The sequence below is a fragment of the Typopeltis vanoorti genome, chromosome 22, assembly GCF_054136105.1.
Source record: "Typopeltis vanoorti isolate ZY-2024b chromosome 22, IOZ_Tvanoo_1.0, whole genome shotgun sequence".
NCBI lineage: Eukaryota > Metazoa > Arthropoda > Arachnida > Uropygi > Thelyphonidae > Typopeltis > Typopeltis vanoorti.
Window position 1 is genome coordinate 89045000 of NC_143570.1, and position 21016 is coordinate 89066015.

General features: G+C 34.9%; 1 protein-coding gene across 1 annotated transcript in view; it reads left to right on the forward strand.

The window, feature by feature from the left end:
* The window catches only part of Elp2 (elongator complex protein 2), a 218242-nt gene that overhangs the window by 36546 nt on the left and 160680 nt on the right, over positions 1-21016 (forward strand). Inside the window, exons 5-6 of the mRNA XM_090412092.1 lie at positions 5299-5379; positions 8076-8213. Of these exons, the coding sequence (XP_090268218.1) occupies positions 5299-5379; positions 8076-8213 (219 nt within the window). The remainder of the gene's footprint in view (positions 1-5298; positions 5380-8075; positions 8214-21016) is intronic.

The following is a 21016-nucleotide window of genomic DNA, read 5'->3' on the forward strand; positions in this document are numbered from 1 at the left end:
TCTCTCTCTCTCTCTCTCTCATTCTGTTTAAGTGATCATATTACCTGAGATTAGCTCTGTTAACACATTCTCTAAATACTAACAATAACAATGTCAAGTTCTTTTCTAATATCCCCATTTTTTAATATGGTATTATTGCAATTGATGCCATCTATTTACTGCCTTAATCTTTCTCAGAACTCTCATATTTGTGGTCTTCAGTCTTTGATGAAGGTGTTGTAGTTATAACCTAACTCTTAGATCCATAAGTTAAAATTGATTGAACACAGTCTTGTATACAGCTGATTTAGTACTAATTTCTCTCTTATTCCATATAAATTTATTGTTGACTTCCTATCATATCAGCTTTGCTAATTCTGCTTTTTCCATATTTAATTTGCCATCTTCACTAAATATTGTGCTAAACAGTTGAAATGTTTTACTTGTTCTATAGGTTCTCCATTCAAGATGCAGCTGGTGTTTTCAAAGTTTCTGCCTATTTTCATCGTTTTTGTCTTTTTTTTTTTCTTTTGTCATTTTATTGCTGATTTTCATACCAGATTTATTGCAGCAGTTATTCTATTTAGTTGGAGATCCTGCAGGCTTGTACTTGATTATTTATTTAAAATATAACATCATGTGGATGAAGTAAAGAGATGAAATTAATATCTCTAATTTTGATATTAGCTTTAATACCAATTTCCTTCATAATGTGATCCATTCAAATTCCAGATAGATGATGAGTAAGAGTGGAGGTAACAATGTTGGAGGTATACTGTTGTCCCACACCTGATTTAACATCAACCTATCTTCTTGTGCCTCCATCAATTCTAACTGCTGATTTACAATTCAAATATAGGCTAAGTAGTGACTGATATAATATTCCATTTACACCATATAACTGAAGCAATTTTTTGAGCAGCTTTCCTCTTTGCACCTTGTCATATGCATTTTCCAAATCCACAAAATCTAATACAGATCCTTGTTATATTCTCATGATTTTTCAACTACTTGTCTTAAAGTGAAAGTGTGATTCTAAAAACTCTGTTTGACCTGAACCCAGCTTGTTCTTCTGTAAGCTTCTCTTCCACAATTTTTCTTAGTCATTGCTGAAGTATACTCACATAAAGCTTATTTACCAGGAACAATCGGTAGGGAAATTCCTCAGTAATTTTACATTGTTTTTTTTTCCCCATTTTATAGATAGATACTATGAGACCTCTACTGCAATGTGGAATTCAATCCTCTCAACAGACCTTCTGAATTATGCAGTATAACCACTTTTATACCTCCATGTTTGAGCATTTCTGATCAAATATCACTGCCTTTCCACATTCCAAGTTTTTGATGGCTTTTTCTTTCAAATATGATATATATCTTATTGCACTCTTGTTGAGTGTTTTCTACCCTGTGCTGTCACTTCTTGTTTCATTTAGAAATCTTACAAGGTAATTACACCAGACATCTAAATATTTTAATCTTCAGCCTTTATCATCTCTGATTCCTTTTATAGTACTCCTTTTTCCATTTCTAAGATTTTTTTTAATAGCCTCCAAAATATTTTGCCACCTTCCTGATCCTTCTCCTCACATGACTTTTGTTTAGCTAGTTTTACACAGTGCTTCACTTTCTTAAATTTTGTTTTGTATTCTATAAGAGCACAAGCTGACTGACTTATTTGGCAGGGACTTTTGGTGTTCTTTCTTTTTTTTTCTTGACTGCCTCTTTAGCTGTCTGAGTCTATCATGGAGTTGTGTTTTTTTCTATTCTTGCAGACAAATTCACCACATGCCTCTCTGACTGAATCAGTCACTGTTTTCAGTGGCAAACTTCAGGGTTTGCCACTGAATCTCCAAGGTTAGGTTCCTGTTCTCAAACTCTCATTTTTTTCTTGAATAATATTCATGTACTTGAGTCTCCAGTCACCTCTGAAAGCTGCTAAAATCTGATTTGTTTTAAAACTTTCTTATACTTTTTTTTATCCTGCTCAAAACTAAATGATCACTTCTAATTTCAAATTATCTGTATACTCTTGTATCCTGAACCAGTGGGAAAACATTGCTTTCAACACTAGCCAATGAGATTTTTCTTATTCCTTCTTTGCATCTCCTTTCCATGTGAAATTTGTGCACATTTTTTTGTTGGAATATAGTATTACTAATAACTAATCCATGTCCCGAACAGAAATCCAGCAAGTACCTACCATTATTATTAGCTTTCTTCTCTTCTCCAAAATTCCATCCCAAAATGTTTCTATATGTCTGATAATCATTTCCTACTCTGCTGTTTAGATCTCCAACAAGGACCAACTTTTCCTTTTTCCTTGTGCCAGCTGCCTTCTTTAATGCCTCAAAAAATTCCTCTACTTCCTCCTTAGTAGAAAACCTTCTGTAGGACTATAGGCATGATTGAGTCTCATTGTCCGGTTCCCCATTCTGATATTAGTCCACATCACTCTACTTGATATTTTCAGTTAAATTAAACAGATACAATTTGCAGATTTTGTAAATACCTAATTGAAATCTTGGTTTCAGAAAAATTTAAACATTTGCTGATAGCTCTTAGTATGATACCAGTTTCAAATGAATGTGAATAAGGATTTTTTACAAACAAATGTGATAGTTTGACCAACCAAAGCTTTGTTAACAGTTTCTTTGCTACACGTGTAAAATTGTGACAAGCTCCATCCAGAAAAATATGTTGATTTCTGGAAACTTAGGAAACATCATTCGGCATTAGACACAAGTAGTAAGGAATGAAGTTGACATATTGTACCAGATGACAACTTAATAAAAATCTGGAATTTTTTATTTTTTTTAAAAAATTAATGTATACATTTTACTTATTATTTTTTTTATGCAGTCATTCAAGTATGATGTATACAATGTCCATCAAAATACAAATGAATTGTATTTTGATGGACAATTCCCATTATAAAGAATAAAAAAAAATTCATGCTGCATTTAGTGCTACAATAAAACTTCTTGTACCTTGCTTGACTTGCAGCTGTACAGCATGTGTATTGGGGCTGGGGGAGAAGGTTGCTTGAGTCATTTCAGTATAATGTTTGTTGGGGAGAGTGTAAGCAAACAAAATTTGCATGTGAAATAACTTCATAACTGGGCTCATATTCTTACATGTCTGTAAGGATATTCACTTTGCATTATGGGATACTAAGGTAATCAATGTGAAGTCATCAGCCTCTATATACAAGTAATCCAATCGTGAAGTTACTTCACGCGCAAACTTTGTTTGCTTACACTTGGATAAAGGAGAAATCGAGAATATAATTTCTTGGAAATTTTAATTTAGAGAGGGAAGTGTTTTTCACTATAGAGAGTTATATTCATTTCTATCTATCAAAGATACTGTTTATTACTAGTTACTTTAAATATAGTTCAGTACACCAAATACCAACCAAATATAGACTTTCCCTTAATTATTAGTTTCAAGTGGTGTGCCCTGAGACCCCCCCCCCCCTCAACATATTTTGGTCTTGATAGAAACACATATGATTCGTAGGAGGGCCACCACAAGATCAGTATAGCACAAGACGATTTTTCTCAATTTATGATGAGTCTGGTAATCTTATTATATTATTTTTGATTTTGAATTGCTTGGTCATACAGTCTAATGATTAACTGCTCCATCCACTGTATGGTAGCATCATTTTTTTTGTTTGTGATTTTTTTAGTGGTTATTTCATGTGAAAATGGCCAAGTGGAAAGTGATTCTTCAAGTGTTGTGTAAAAGAAAGAGACCATCGAATTAGGAATGAAAGTGAAAATAAAAATGTATGTGTATGCGTGTATAGTGATTTCCAATGGGATCACTGGAACAGGAATCCTGTCATGTCAAAGACTGACTCTACTTGTACAATAATTTTATACTTAATAAACTGTGTTATAAACTTAGTTTGTTGTTCATATTCCAAAAAAAAAAAAAATTCAATATGAAGTAACAGTATCAGTAATGAAGAATACTGGTCAGTATCATGTGTAAAGTGTAAGGTTATGTATATTCTGGGATGAAAAGATCACATAATTTGTATTACATTGACTGAATTAGACTGCAAAAGTTGATGAGAAATTTGGGGATGATGGCAGATAGGAAGTTTAGGTTTAGAGGACATATTGAAAACAATATTGATAATACATTAACAAGCAATGATCGGGAGGTTATTATCCCTCCGCTTTGATATGGCCACATCTTGACTGTATGCTGATCTTATTGTCAGGGTTTCTTGGAAATGAGGCAATGAAGACAATCCAGAGATAAGTGACCAAGATGGCAACAATCTATAGAATGCTCCCTATGAAGATAGATTGAAGAAGTGTAGTTACAAAGGTTGGCTGATGACAGAAAAGAGAGGATATCATAGAAACATACAGTATGCTACTAAAGGGATTTTGTAAAATTGATGCATAAGAAATTTTCCAACACATGTAGAGAGCAATCATTCCTGGAGGTTTAAAAGCATGGTTAGTAAAGGTATGAAGACTGAAATGAAGAGAATGGTTGCAAGAGTCATGAGTATTTTATCTGTGAATGATTGGTATAGTGTAAATAAATACTAGAATAATATTAGTATAATAGAATAATAAAATACTAGAAAAAATAAATACTTGGCCCATTGTGCACAGATCTAGTCTCCATGGTGATTATGATAGTGAAGTGAGGTTTAAAAATGATATCAGGATTGTGGAATAGTGATTATGAAGTCAGATTGAGAATTTGTAGACTGCAGATGCTAACAAACCAGAACAAGATGGGTGATATGATTTAGACTTACAAACTTTTGGAAGGGTCATACAGGATATCATCAAATGGAATTTTTCATTTTATGAATGGTGGGAAAAGACAGGAGGACATCCTTGAAAGTTGAGAATGAATGCCATCAAGAAGGGATCAGGAGAGCAAAATTTTTCTCAGAGGGTGCTTGATTGGAATGGATTGCCATTGGATGTTGTGTGCACAAGTAGTGTGAACAAATTCAAGAACAGGTAAGACAGCTGGTATGGGTAATATGTAGCCTACCTTGATGAATCACTGACTACCTGGAGGTCTCTCTTGATAATAATAATAAAGGTTCATATGGGTGTCCTGTAATGAATCATCAAACGTTCATGGAGATGTCTGTGTAATAATAATTTCTTGAAGATATTGTCAGCAGCTATGCCTGGATGTCACATAACTTTAAATTTTCACTTTTTTTTTTAAATTTTAAATGCATGATTTCTTGTACAAAATTTAAAACGCAGCTTTTTATTTTATTTCCTTCTTTTTATTTTATTTTATTTTAATACTTTTATTTCCTAGTTGTCAGCATCGTGAACACCATTTCTTTTAATAATGGCTTTGCTTTGGATCTAAAGTTCAGTCTACTACCAAGTATCCATGGTATGTATTCACACTTTGAATAGCTATATGAAGTGGTCAGAAATTCATTCTATTCATCCTTAATTTGAGATGAATTAAATTAAATTAACATAGTTTTTATAAATAGTAATAGTTTTTTATTTTATTTATCAAACAAACAAATATATGATATATATAAAATTTTTATAGAACAGTTTGTTTGATAAGACTAAGTTAAAGATGGCAGATTTTTATATTTTGTATCGCATTTCTCAGAAAATTGTCTTCTTCCTAATAGAAAGTAAGGATTTGTATTATATTACAATTTTGTTTTATTTTTTAATTCAGAGTAAACATGGCTAAGTTTTTGAGATATTTTTTTGTCAACTATGTGACTTAAAAAAAGTTTTAAAAGAGGTATACCATGAGTAGACATATCAATACAAAATTAATAACGGAAAAAACTCACATACAAAGATTATTTAATAGTAGTATAATTTTCACTCGTGTGTCACAGGCATCTTCAGTACATTAAGCTCAAATTAAAAATAACTGACAATTCCAAAAAGCGCCATCTAAGTAGCTGGTGTAAGATAACTAAAAAGGTCAATAAATTTCCTTTAAAAAAAAAAAAATTAATACAATAAAAAGTTAGGAAAGATTAGCTGATTTGTAAAGTACTATCTCCCATAAAGGGGATAGACATAAGCCGTCGGATCTTTAAGTTAGGAGAATGAAGTAGTTTCACATGTTTCTTTATAAAGACGTTCCATGAGAAACTGACTTTTGTGAAGAACTCTTGTCTTTCCGATAAACTCTGTGTCTAGTGAAGATGGCATGTTCTGCAAGTCCAGACTTTTCAGGTTTAAAGTATTCAATATAAAATTGGTGTTCTTCTAGCTGAATAGAGGCAGATCTTCCTGTTTGTCCAAAATAAGATAATCCACAAGAGCACAGAATCTGGTAGATACCTGGATGATTAAGATGTGGAAGCTTGTCCTTAGGAGAAGTGAGAAAGGCGGAGATTTTTCTAAATCGTCAAAAGGCAACAAAAATATTCAGTGGTTTTAAAACTTTTGCTATACATTCACTGATGCCTTGTACATAAGGGATAGTAATGAGCGTTATTTCTTCTGTGTTTGAAGAGGAAGACATATTAAAACTACTCCAAGTTCTTTTAATGAAGCAATTCTTATAACCATTAGATAGAAGGGAAGAAGTTATATATTGTAGTTCTTTCTGTAAAAGATCATCTGAAAAACAAAAGGAGTGGGCCCGATGAACCAGTGTTTTAATAGTTCCTGCCTTTTGACTGGGATGGTGATGAGATTCCACATGGATATAGTGGCCTATATGAGTCTTCTTTCTATAAACTGAGAAATGTAGGTTACCATCTGGTTGGTGAAGAATTAGAAGATCTAAAAAGGCTAACTGCTTATTTGATTCTACTTCTAGGATAAACTTGATCCTAGGATGAAATGCATTTAACTTGCTGAGAAATTGTTGAAGTTCATCTGAAGAGCCATTCCATACAGCAAAAATGTCATCGACATATCTGAACCAATGAGTAGGTCTGGGAGAAATGTTGTCAAAGATACGATGTTCAAAATGTTCCATAAAGAAATTGAAGATAGCAGGAGAAAGAGGATTACCCATTGCTGTTCCTTCAATTTGTTGATACAACTTATTTTTAAAGGAAAAATAACCAGAATTTATTACTAAATCAAATACATTATGTATGTCTAAAGGAAATTCCTGTTGTAGTAATTCAATGCTTTCCAAAAGAGGCACATTTGTAAATAAAGAAACAACATCTAAACTGATCATGATATCAGAAACATCCAAATGAAGATCTGAAATTTTATTTTTGAAATCCAAAGTATTTTTTATATAAGTATCATATTTGGACATTTCTGATATCATGATCAGTTTAGATGTTGTTTCTTTATTTACAAATGTGATTTGTAAATTGGATTTCTGTCTAGGCTAACCGCGCAGACAGAAATCCAATGAAACGGCTTAATAATTTTACTTTTCTAGTGTTGCGTTGTTGAAGCACTGCTATGAGGTAAAATCTAATTAATGTAAAAACTAGACTTCAAATATATATATATATATATATATATATATATATGTATGTATAAAAAAACTCTCAAAATGTTTTTTTTTTCCCTTCCTGCTCTGCAGACACCAATGGGTTGAATCAAATTTAGAGTATAAAAGAATGTAGTATTTCTTAACTGATATATGCTCCTAAGAATATCAGCCCACTCAGATAAACAATAAGCTGTTTCTGACTTTGCATATGATTCTCTGAAAAATTCAACCCATTGGACTAAAATGGAAAGGAGAATCATGTGTGATTCTCCTTTCCATTTTATTAGGGGGGATGGTTCCTCTGAACACCACAGTAAGTCTGCCATTCAACCAATTTTGATCAAACTTGATTATTATTTTGATGATTAAGAATATAAATTCCCATCTGAAGTTCAAGCATTACCTTAACAGCAGCAAAAACACTGTCACTAATTATTAAAAATAATGTTAGTAAACTAGCCACTTTTAAATTACAGCCAGATTGCTGTTTTCTTTTTATATATGAGATGTTTTTATGAGATATATGTTTACATATGCATGTCATGATTTTAAAGCAGCAATACTTGTCGACTGCGTGCAAATAAAGAAAAAACTTCCTTATCAGTATTATAATTTTTTTTATTATTAATATTTTAACTTAGCTCCCCTTCTTGCAATTGGTGGAGATGATTCAAAAATTCATCTCTTTGTGCTTGGTGAAGAGGAGGAGCAGTTTCAAAAAGTAGCCATTCTTACTGGACATGAGGATTGGATTCGAGGTCTTGATTTTGCAGTTGACAGTAAGTCTGTTTTATCCTTTTTCGGTATCGTTAATAATGAAATATTGAAAGGATAAATAATGGTTATGATCTTAGGTGAAGATTTTGTCAAAATTTATTTATTTATTTCTCTATATTCATCACAATCTTTCATTAGAACGAATAGCCATCAAATACCCTCATTGATAACAAGGTGATTGAATGCATTGAACAAGAGGGATGCATATACAGTAATATATTGAGATTTTGCAAAGACTTTTGATATATTACCACATGACAAACTAGCAGTTAAATTGGAATAGATGGGGTTGGATAGATTAGTGCATTGGATTAGAGATTGGCTTTCTGATAGGTATCAACAGGTTGTGTGTGGGGTAAGTGATATCCCAGAAGAGAAAATTCACTAGTGGTGTGCCCCAGCGGTTCTGTTTTGAGGCCACTGTTATTTAATTGGTATGTAAATGACAGTGGAAAGGGCTTGAATGTAATATATAGTTGTTTTCAGATGATGCAAAGTTTGGGAGAGCTATGAGAAGTAGATCAAATGTTATAGCTTTGCAAGAGGACCTAACTAGATTGTCTGAATAGGTGAGTGTGTGTGGGAATGTCTGTTTAATGTTACAAAGTGAAAGGTTTTAAAATTTGGGATGCAGAGTATAGGATTGGTGGGGGTATTTTGGAGGAGGTGGTGGATAGAGACTGGAAATTTCATGGACATTTTGCTAAAATTGTGAGAACGACACAGCGGATTATGGGAATGACATGGAAAATACTGACATGTAGAAGTAAGGATCTTTTGATTCTGTTATACAAGACTTTGATCAGGCTGCATATGGATTACTGTACACAGATTTAGTCGCCAGGTTTTCAAAAGGATGATGAGATATTGGAAAGGGTCCAGAGATGATTAACTAAGTTGGTTTCTGGTCTCTGGAATGTGCAATTTGAGTACAGATTGAGAGAATTAGATTACAGAGCCTAGTGGATAGAAGGAAGAGGGGAGACATGATCGAGATTTATAATTCTCCCCTATCTCCAGATATTCTATGAAAAATTCATCAATGTAATTGCCAAATTAACATTGATGAATTTTTCATAGAATATCTGGAGATAGGGGAGAATTAAAGGCCATCCGTGGAAGCTGCATAAGGTGGATGTGAGCAAGGGGGTGAGGAGTAGATTTTTTTCATGGAAAGTGGCAGGTGATTGGAATGCATTGCCTGAGCATGTGGTGAGTTCAAGAACACTGAATGCATTTAAGTTGAGATACGATGAGCTGTGCGTGGGAAAGTAGGACATCCCACAATGAGTCTCTTGACTCCATAGAGGTCAGTTGATGATGATGATAATAATAATAAAGAGGTTCTATATTTGTTCTTTTTTTTTGGCTTGGCACTTCATTCATCAAATTCCTGACATGTACCCTCAAGGGGTGTGTACAGGATACGATAGTACTACATGAAAAATTTACATGATATTGCCATTGATGCCATCTGTTCATGCCTCTAATCTTTCTCAGGGACTCTCATATCTGCAGTCTCTAGTCTCTGGTCAAGTTTTTTATTTCTAACCCAGCTCTCAGATCCATAAGTTAAAATTGGTTTGAACACTGTGTTGTATACAGCTATTTTAGTGTTTTGACTAATCTCACTTTTATTCCATATAAATTTATTCAGGGGTGCTTAAGGGTCAAAGCTGTATAACTGAGAGGAGACCTCCACATAGCCTTTAAAGGAATGCGGAGAACCGACCAGGGCTTCTGACCTAATGTCCAATCCTCACCTTCTCGTGGTGCACCCTGTTGGGTATCTACTGTGATACTGAACGAACGAGGAAGGGCTGGCAATTTGGGATTTAGCCGACCTATTGGTTAAACCAAAATTCTTATTGGTTAAACCAAAATAAAAAAAAATGATGGTACAACATGACAAAATTTCATGCCGTCTGGGGCGTCGCCAGGTTAAACAAGGCCCCTGTTGTTTTCGCCAGGGAACCAGGGCGAACAGCGAAAAGTCAGCTACTAGAACAAATCTGAAAACAAACCCCAACTCAACATCACCAGAGTTAAAGATCGGTACTATCAACGTAAGAAGCCTGAATGGCAAAGAAATGGAGCTAGCTGAGGAATTAGATAAGTACCAGATCTGCATAATAAGGGTGACTGAAACAAAAAAGACCAAAACTGGTGAGATCTTTCTAAGCAGTAAATACAAAATGTTATATTCAGGCAATGACAATCGAGGAAAAGAAGGAGTAGCCATAGTATTCAACACAAAATACGAGGCTAATCTTCTTGAATGGCAGTCAGTCTCAAGTAGAGTAATGTGGGCAAATATGAGAATGGGGAACTGGACAATGAAACTTATTTGTGCCTATGGTCCCACAGAAGGTTCTACTAAGGTAGAAGTGGAGGAATTTTTTGAGGCTTTAGAAAAAGCAACTGACACAATGAAAAAGTAAAAGTTGGTCCTTGTTGGGGATCTAAATAGCAGAGTAGGAAATGATTGCGAGACATACAAATATATTTTGGGAAAATTTGGAGAAAAGAGAAGAGCTAATAATAATGGCAAATATCTATTGGATTTCTGCTCAGGACATGGACTGGTTATTACTAACACCATGTTCCCACATAAAAATGTGCACAAATTCACATGGAGAGAAGAGGCTAGGAATAAGAAAAGTCTCATTGACTATGTTATTGTTGATAGTGATGTTTTCTCCCTGGTGTAGGACACCAGAGTGTACAGAGGATTTGAAATTGGAAGTGATCACTATTTAGTCTTGAGCAGGATAAAATTGAATTTCATATATTGAAAAGAATAACATGAAAGAAAGTTTTAACACGAATAAAAGTTGAGCAGCTCTCAGATGTGAACTGTAGACTAAAATACATAAAGATTATTCAAGAAAAAATGAAAGAGTTTGAGAACAGGAATCAAACCTTGGAGATTCAGTGGCAAGCCTTGAAAAGAAAGCCCTGATTGATTCAGCTAGAGAGGCATGTGGTGAAGTTGTCTGCAAGGATAGAAAAAATTAGAACTCCATGGTGGACACAGGAAGTTAAAGAGGCAGTGTAGGAAAGGAAGAAAGCATATCAAAAGTTCCTGGCAAATAAGTCAGCTTTTACTCTTACAGAATACAGAGACAAATGTAAGAAAGCTAAACACTGTGTAAAACTAGCTAAACAAAAGTCATGGGAGGACTTTGGCAAGAATATAGAAAATAAATATCAAGAAGGTGGCAAAATATTCTGGAGGTTGTTGAAGAAGCTTAGGAATGGAGGAAAGAGTGCTGTAAAAGGAGTTAGAGATGATAAAGGTGACATGAAAACAGGAGAAAAAGATATCCTTGAAGTATGGAGTAATTACTTTGAAAAACTGCTAAATGAAACAAGCAGTGATGACAGCACAGTGATAAAAAAAAAATTGACCAGACATGCAGTCAGGAATACATATCCATACTTGAAGTAGAAAAAGCCATCAAAGGCTTGAAATGTGGAAAAGCAGCAGGAGCAGATGATATTCGACCAGAAATGCTGAAGTATGGTGGTATAAAAGTCTTACAGTGGCTGCACTGCATAGTTCAGAAAGCCTGGACAGAGGGACGAATTCCCAATGATTGGAGTAGAGCTCTCATAGTACCCATATATAAAAAGGGAAATAAAACTGAATGTGAGAATTACAGAGGTATTTTCCTACTGAGTGTTCCTGGCAAGATCTGTGCCAGTATACTTGAGAAACGGTTGAGAAGAATTGTGGAAGAAAAGCTTGGTGAAGAACAAGCTGGATTCAGGCCAAATAGAGGCTGTCAGAATCAGATCTTCACTTTACGACAAATAGTCGAGAAAGCATGGGAATATAACAAAGATCTGTATTTAAGTTTTGTCGATTTGGAAAAGGCATATGACAAGGTGCCAAGAGAGAAGCTATTCAATACGCTGCAGTTATATGGTGTCAATGGGGCATTATATCAAGCAATACTTAGTCTTTATTTGAGTTGTAAGTCAGCAGTTGGAATTGAAGGAAGTACAGGAAGATGGTTTAATGTTAAATCTGGTGTGAGACAAGGATGTACATTATCCCCTCTGTTATTCATTATCTATATGGATCACATTATGAAGGAAAGTGGTATTAAACCTGATATCAAAATTGGAGATGTTAATGTCAGCTCTTTGCTTTATGCGGATGATGTTATACTTCTAAATAAATCCGCTACAAGTGTGCAAGATTCTCTGTCTAAATTTGAATAGCTGTTGTAATAGATATGGTATGAAGGTCAGCAATAAAAAGACAAAGACAATGAAAATAGGCAGAATCATTGAAAATGTCAACTGTGTTGTGAATGGAGAACCTGTGGAACAAGTAAAACATTTCAGCTACTTAGGCACAATTTTTACTGAAGATGGTAAATTAAATATAGAAATAGACAACAGAATCAGCAAATCTGGTATGGTAGGAAGTCAATTGAATAAATTCATATGGAATAAGAGAGAAATTAGTCAGAACACTAAATTAGCTGTATACAAGACAGTGTTCAAACCAGTTTTAACTTATGAATCTGAGAGCTGGGTCAGAAGTAAAACACTCGACCAAAGACTAGTGACCGTAGATATGAGAGTGCTGAGAAAGATTAGAGGCGTGAACAGATGGCATCAATGGCAATATCATATTAAAAATGAGGATATTAGGAAAGAACTTGACATTGTCATCATCCAGGAATGCATTAGCAGAGCTAATCTCAGGTGGTATGGTCACTTAAATAGAATGGGACAGGAAAGATTAGCAAATCAAGTGTTCTCTGCCAGGTTGGCAGGAAAACGACCAAGAGGAAGACCAAGATATAGGTGGAGTGATACGGTACAATGTGCCTTAGACGATAGAAATATAAGATCTGATAATGTTGGAGTCTTGACAAGTAACAGACTGATTTGGAGGAAAATTGTAGATAGGAAGTTAGTAATGATGTAATTTTTTCATGTAGTACTGTCATATCCTGTACACCGCTTGAGGGTACATAGCAAGAATTTGATGATGATGATGATGATATATGGGTACTATGAGAGCTCTACTCCAATCATCAGGAATTCGTCCCTCTGTCTAGGCTTTCTGGAAACTATGCAGTGCAGACACTGTAAAACTTTTATACCACAATACTTCAGCATTTCTGGTCAAATATCCTCTACTCCTGCCACCTTTCCACATGTCAAGCCTTTTGATGACTTTTTCTACTTCAAGTATGGATATGTATTCCTGACTGTGCCTGGTCACTGTTTTTTACCACTGTGCTGTCATCACTGCTTGTTTCATTTAGCAGTTTTTCAAAGTAATTACTCCATACTTCAAGGATATCTTTTTCTCCTGTTTCCTTCATGTCACCTTTATCATCTCTAACTCCTTTTACTCTTTCCTCCATTCCTAAGCTTCTTCAGCATCCTCCAGAATATTTTGCTACCTTCTTGATATTTATTTTCTATATTCTTGCCAAAGTCCTCCCATGACTTTTGTTTAGCTACTTTTACACAGTGTTTAGCATTCTTGCATTTGTCTCTGTATTCTCTAAGAGCACAAGCTGACGTATTTGCCAGGAACTTTTGATATGCTTTCTTCTTTTCCTTCACTGCCTCTTTAACTTCCTGTGTCCACCATGGAGTTCTAATTTTTCTATCCTTGCAGACAACTTCACCACATGCCTCTCTAGCTGAATCAATCAGGGCTTTCTTTTCAAGGCTTGCCACTGAATCTCCAAGGTTTGATTCCTGTTCTCAAACTCTTTCATTTTTTCTTGAATAATCTTTATGTATTTTAGTCTACAGTTCACATCTGAGAGCTGCTCAACTTTTATTCGTGTTAAAACTTTCTTTCATGTTATTCTTTTCAATATGAAATTCAATTTTATCCTGCTCAAGACTAAATAGTGATCACTTCCAATTTCAAATCCTCTGTACACTCTGGTGTCCTACACCAGGGAGAAAACATCACTATCAACAATAACATAGTCAATGAGACTTTTTTTATTCCTTGCCTCTTCTCTCCATGTGAATTTGTGCACATTTTTATGTTGGAACATGGTGTTAGTAATAACCAGTACATGTCCTGAGCAGAAATCCAACAGATATTTGTCGTTATTATTAGCTTTGCTCTTTTCTCCAAATTTTCCCAAAATATTTTTGTATGTCTTACAATCATTTCCTACTCTGTTATTTAGATCCCCAACAAGGACCAACTTTTCATTTTTCATTGTGTCAGTTGCTTTCTCTAAAGCCTCAAAAAATTCCTCCACTTCTACCTTAGTAGAACCTTCTGTGGGACTATAGGCACAAATAAGTCTCATTGTCCAGTTCCCCATTCTCATATTTGCCCACATTACTCTACTTGAGACTGACTGCCATTCAAGAAGATTAGCCTCATATTTTGTGTTGAATACTATGGCTACTCCTTCTTTTCCTCGATTGTCATTGCCTGAATATAACATTTTGTATTTATTGCTCAGAAATATCTCACCAGTTTTGGTCTTTTTTGTTTCAGTCACCCCTATTATGTCGATCTGGTACTTATCTAAATCCTTAGCTAGCTCCATTTCTTTGCCATTCAGGCTTCTTATGTTGATATTACCGATCTTTAACTCTGGTGATGCCCATGTGGGGGACACCTGTAATCCCCATCGGGCACGTCCTCTGGCGGCGGATCGGGGAAGGCTCGTCATAGTTTACTATGAAGGGTAGGAGGGAAATAAAATACCTCCCGCGGACCAACAGGATAGCACTTCCCTCATAGGCCGGTCTGAGGGCCTATGAGGAAAGTGCCATTCTCATATTTGCCCACATTACTCTACTTGAGACTGACTGCCATTCAAGAAGATTAGACTCATATTTTGTGTTGTATACTATGGCTACTCCTTCTTTTCCTTGATTGTCCTTGCTGAATATAACATTTTGTATTTATTGCTCAGGAATATCTCACCAGTTTTGGTCTTTTTTTGTTTCAGTCATCCCTATTATGGAGCTAGCTGAGGTATATCTAATTCCTCAGCTAGCTCCATTTCTTTGCCATTCAGACTTCTTATGTTGATATTATCGATCTTTAACTTTGGTGATGCCCGTGTGGGGACACCTGTAATTCCCATCGGGCGCGTCCCCTGGTGGCGGATCGGGGAAGGCTCGTCATAGTTTACTATGAAGGGTAGGAGGGAAATAAAATACCTCCTGCGGACCAACAGGATAGCACTTCCCTCATAGGCCTGTCTGGGGGCCTCGAAGGTGGCAGCCCCACCACCAGACTCGGGTGCTGAAAGCTAATCCCCTGCACGCCTTAAAATTTCACTGATTAAAAGAAATAACAAAGAGATAGCCGAACTGCCTAAATGGTTAACGACAAAGCGTGGAAAAAGGTACATGAGATACGGAACATGGAATGTTAAAAGTCTACATGGAAAAGAAAACGAATTAATAGATGAATTTAAAAAATCAAAATTGGATTTGCTTGCAGTCACAGAATCAAAAAAGAAAAGTCAAGGTTGCCAAAAAATGAAAGATGGGTATATACTTTTCTATTCAGGGGTAAACCCAAGGGAATGGGGAAAACAAGGGGTAGCTTGCATAATTAAACCAGATCTCAAAGAATATATTACTAAATGGCAACTAATAAACGAAAGGTTGTTGGCAATTACTATAGATTTTAAATCAGACAACCAAGTATTCACTGTAATTGTTGCATATGGCCCAAACGATAATGCCAATAAAGAAATTAAAGATGAATTCTTTGAACTCTTACAAAAAACAATTGAAGAAGTTCAAGGGCATATCATACTACTAGGAGACCTTAATGGCCGGGTACGGAATCAAGTAGATGAAGAAACGAAACAAGTGTTGGGATCATAAGGAGAAATAACCGGAATAATAATGGAGAAAGAATAATAAATCTTTGTCTTACAAATAATTTAGTAATAGCAAATACTATGTTCAAGCATAAAGAAATCCATAAGTTTACCAGGGAAGAGCCCAATAGAAACGAAAAATCTATAATCGACTACACCATCATAAGCAGATCATACTGGAAGTATACAAAAAATGCAAGTGTCTACAGAGGTCCTGAAATAGGCAGTGACCACTTCTTATTAGTATTGGAAACAATCCATAAAATAAAAGTTGAAAAATGTAGAAAAAGTAGCAAGGAAACTAATGTTAAGATAAAGAACTACAAACTAAAGAAAGAAGAAACAGCCATTGAGTATAAAAGTAAAATACAAGATAAGATGAAAGAAGTAGAAAAGAGATATATGAAGACCAAGATGTAGAAAACCTATGGTACAGGTTCAAAACACTTCTTCTAGAAACAAGCAAAGAAATTTGTGGTGTATCATTAAATAATAAACAGAAGAAACATAAAACACCCTGTAGGACTGAAGAACTAAAAGAAGAAATTAAAAAGAAAAAGCAATTATGGAAGAGATATATAACATCAAAGCTGCAGGTTGATAGAGAACTATACAACAACCAAAGAAATAAAGTTAAAACCTTAGTGAAAGTAGAGAAAAGAAAATGCTGGGAAGACTTCGGACATACTTTAGAACAAAATTTTAAAGGAAACCAAAAACTCTTCTACAATGTTTTAAGAAGAATGAGGTCAGAGAAAGAATGCCCCATAAAGTTTATCAAAAATAAGGATGGAGATTTACTCACAAATTCCGAAGACATCATGGAAAGATGGAAACAGTTACTTTCAAGAATTATTGGAAGATGCAGGACACGGAAAAAATAGAACCCTAAGAGCAAGACACACAAGCAAAATAGAAGATCAGAGTGAAGAAATTCATGCAAATGAACTGATAGCAGCAATAAATTAAATAAAACTGGGCAAATCAGCTGGCCATGACCAAATAACACCAGAAATGGTAAAGAATTTAGGAACGAAAGCCATAAAATTTCTTTTACACCTATTCAATGTTGTATGGAAAAAGAAAATTATTCCCAAAGACTGGGAAGTAGCTATAATAATCCCTATATTTAAGAATGGAGACAACCGCAAATGTGAAAACCATAGAGGAATTTTGCTTTTAAGCGTTCCAGGAAAATTATATACCCGCATTTTAGAAGCGAGGCTTAGGAATCAAATAGAGGACACACTGGATGAAATGCAATATGGCTTTCGAAAAAATAGAAGCACACAGGATCTTATCTTCAGTCTTAGACAAATATCAGAGAAAACATTGGAATATGGAAAAGAACTACATTCATGTTTTATAGATTTTGAAAAGGCCTTTGACTGAGTTCCCAGACACTTAATATGGCAAACATTAAAGAAAAACAAGATACAAGATAACTTAATAGCAGCCATATAAAGCCTCTACAAAAGTAATAGAAATTATGTAAGAACCAGTAATAATAGATCAAAAGAATTTGAAACAAATGTAAGAGTGAGGCAAGTCTGTATCCTCAGCCCTTTTCTCTTCATCGTAGTAATGGATGAAATTTTAAAGGCATGCCGAACAAAAACAAAAAAATTCCACTTAGGATACAGGAAACTGAAAGAAACCAGGATTTCACATATGGCTTTTGCAGATGATGTAGTGATTCTAGCAAATACAGCTGAAGATCTGCAGTACAATATCAACATTTGGTATGAAGAAACAAAGAAAAGGAATATGACCATAAATATAAACAAAACTAAAACAATGATCATATCTAGAAACCAACAAAAACACATAATAAAAATAGAGAATCACCAACTGGAGCAAGTCCACTCCTTTAAATACTTGGGATCATATATACAAGAAGATGGTAGACTAGACACAGAAATTAACAACAGGATAAGAGGGGGAACAAAGCTATTCTATGCAATGAAAGGCCCACTCCTAGATAAGAAAGAAGTCACCCAAAATACCAAAATGGCAGTGTACCATTCAGTGTTTCTACCAACATTAACATACAGTTGTGAGTCTCGGTGTTTAACAACAGGAAACAGAAATAAACTACAAATAATTGAAATGAAATATCTCAGGAAAGTGGCACAAAAAACAAGCTAGACCGAATAAGAAATCAAACCATAAGAGACAGCCTTCAAGTTGCACCTCTGAATCAATTCATGACACAAGCCCAAATGAGATGGTTTGGACATCTCAATCGAATGGAAGGAAGAATAGCAAAAACTGTATACGAAAGCCAGAAAATAGGATAAAGAAACATAGGTTGGCAAAAGGAAATTAAAGAAAAATTGGAAAAGAAGGGAATTAACTGGAAAGAAGCAAAACAACAAACCTTGGACAGGACGGCATGGAAATCTCTTTGGCAAAATCTCGATGCTTAAAAGCATAAGAGATCATAGACGAAGAAGAAGAACTCTGGTGATGTTGAGTTGGGGTGTGTTTTCAGATTTGTTCCAGTAGCTGACTTTTCGTTGTTCGCCTTGGTTCCCTGGCTAAAACAACGGGGGCCTTGTTTAATCAGGTATGCCCCAGCCGGCATGAAATTTTGTCATGTTGTGCCATCATTTTGTATTTTGGTTTAACCAATAGGAATACAATTTGGTCGGCAAAATTCCAAATTGCCAGCCCATCCTCGTTCGTTCAATATCCAAGTAGATACCCAACAGGGTACATCACGAGAAGGTGAGGATTGGACATTAGGTCAGAAGTGGAAGCAGAGCTATGTGGAGGTCTCCTCTCAGTTATTCAGCCTTGACCCTTAAGCACCCCTTTTCCAGATCTACAAAACTTAAAGACAGATCCTTGTTATATTCTCATGATTCTCAACTATTTGTTTTAAACTGAAAATCTGATTCTGACAACCTTTGTTTGGCCTCAACCAAGCTTGTTCTTATCCCAAGCTTGTCCTCCACAATATTTCTTAGCCATTTCTCAAGAATACTTCCATTAATCTTACCAGAAACACCCAGTAGAGAGATTCCTCCATAATTGTCACATTTAGTTTTATTCCCTTTTTTTATAGATGGGTACTATGAGTGCTCTGCTCCAATCATCTGGAATTCGACCTTCTGATCAGTCCTTCTGAATTATGCATTGTAGTAAATGTAAAATTTTTATACCTCCATATTTTAGCATTTCTGGTTGAATATCACATACTACAGCTGCCTTTTCACATTTTAGAGTTGTGATAGTTTTTCCACCTCAAGTACAGATATATATTCAAATTCAAGATGGCATTCCTGTTGAGTGTTTTTCTACCATTATGCTGTCACTACTTGTTTCATTTTGAAGTCTCTCAAAGTAATTACTCCATACATTAAGAATATGTATGGTATTCCTTCCTGATATTTATTTCCAATGTTCTCGCAGAAGTCTTTCCATGACTTTTGTTTAGCTAATTTTATGCAGTGCTTTGCTTTCTTACATTTTTCTCTATATTCCCTAAGAGTGCAAGCTGACTTACATGCCAGGAACTTTTGATATGTTTTCTTTTTTCCTTGACTGCCTCTTTAACTTCTTGAATCCACCATGGAGTTCTGATTTGTCTATCCTTGCAGATTACCTCACCAAACTTCTCTCTGGCTGAATCAATCAGTTTTCTTTAGATTTGCTACTGTATCTCTAAGGTTTAGTGCTTATTGCCAAACTCTTTCAGTTTTTCTTGATTAATGTTTTTATTTGCATCTACAGTTCATATCTGGCAGCTGTTCAACTTGGATTCATTTCAAAACTTTCTTGCACATCCTTCTTTTCAGTATGAAGTTCACTTTTATTCTACTCAACACTAAATGGTGATCACTTTCTGTTTTAAATCCTCTGTATATTCTTGTGTCCTGAACCAGTGGGAAAACATCACTGTCGACAATAACATAGTCAATGAGACTTTTCTTATTGTCACCTGTGTGAATTTGTGCATATTTTGATGTTGTAATATGGTGTTAGTAAGTCCATATCCTTAGCAGAAATCTAGGAGGTACTTATAATTATTCTTAGCTTTTCTCTTTTCTCCAAATTTTTCTTATGTCTGGTAATCATTTCTTCCATTAAGATCTTCAACCAACTTTTCCTTTTCTGTTGTGTCAGCTGCTTTCTGTAATACTTCAAAAAAATCCTCCAATTCCTTAGTAGAACCTTCTGTGGCACCATAAGCACAAATAAGTCTCATTGTTCAGCTCCCCATTTTGATATTAGCCCACATCACTCTACTTGATATCGCCTGCCATTCAAGAAGATTACCCTCATATTTAGTGTTTAATATTATAGCTACTTCTTCTTTTCCTTGATTGTTATTGCCTGAATATAAGATCTTGTATTTGTGTCTTAGAAAGATCTCACCTGCTTTTGGCTTCTTTGTTTCAGTAACACCTATTATTTTGATCTGGTACTTATCCAATTCTTCTGCTAGCTCCATTTCTTTCCCATTAATGCTTCTTATGTTGCTGGTGACAAGCTTGATCTCTGTTGATGTTGAGTTGTGGTTTGTTCCGGTAGTTGAGTTTTCACTGTTCACCCTGGTTCCCTGACAAAAACAACAGGAGCCTTGTTGAACTAAGTGACACCACAGCTGGCATAAAATAATATAAAAACAAATTAACATAATATTCTGACTAATAATCGCAATGTGGATTTATCCTAAAGGAATGAAAGGCATAATAGATTACTTAATAATATATTATTTAATTTAAAACTATATATAGCAACAGCTCAACTCTAGTTAGTTGAAATTTAATAAACATTGGTATTTAGGATATACAATGGTACCTTGGTTTGAGAGCATAATTCGTTCTGGAAACATGCTTGTAATCCAAAGCACTCATATATCAAAGCAAATTTCCCCATAAGAAATAATGTAAACTCAGATGATTCGTCGTTCCAAAACTCAAAAATATTCATATAAAAATGAT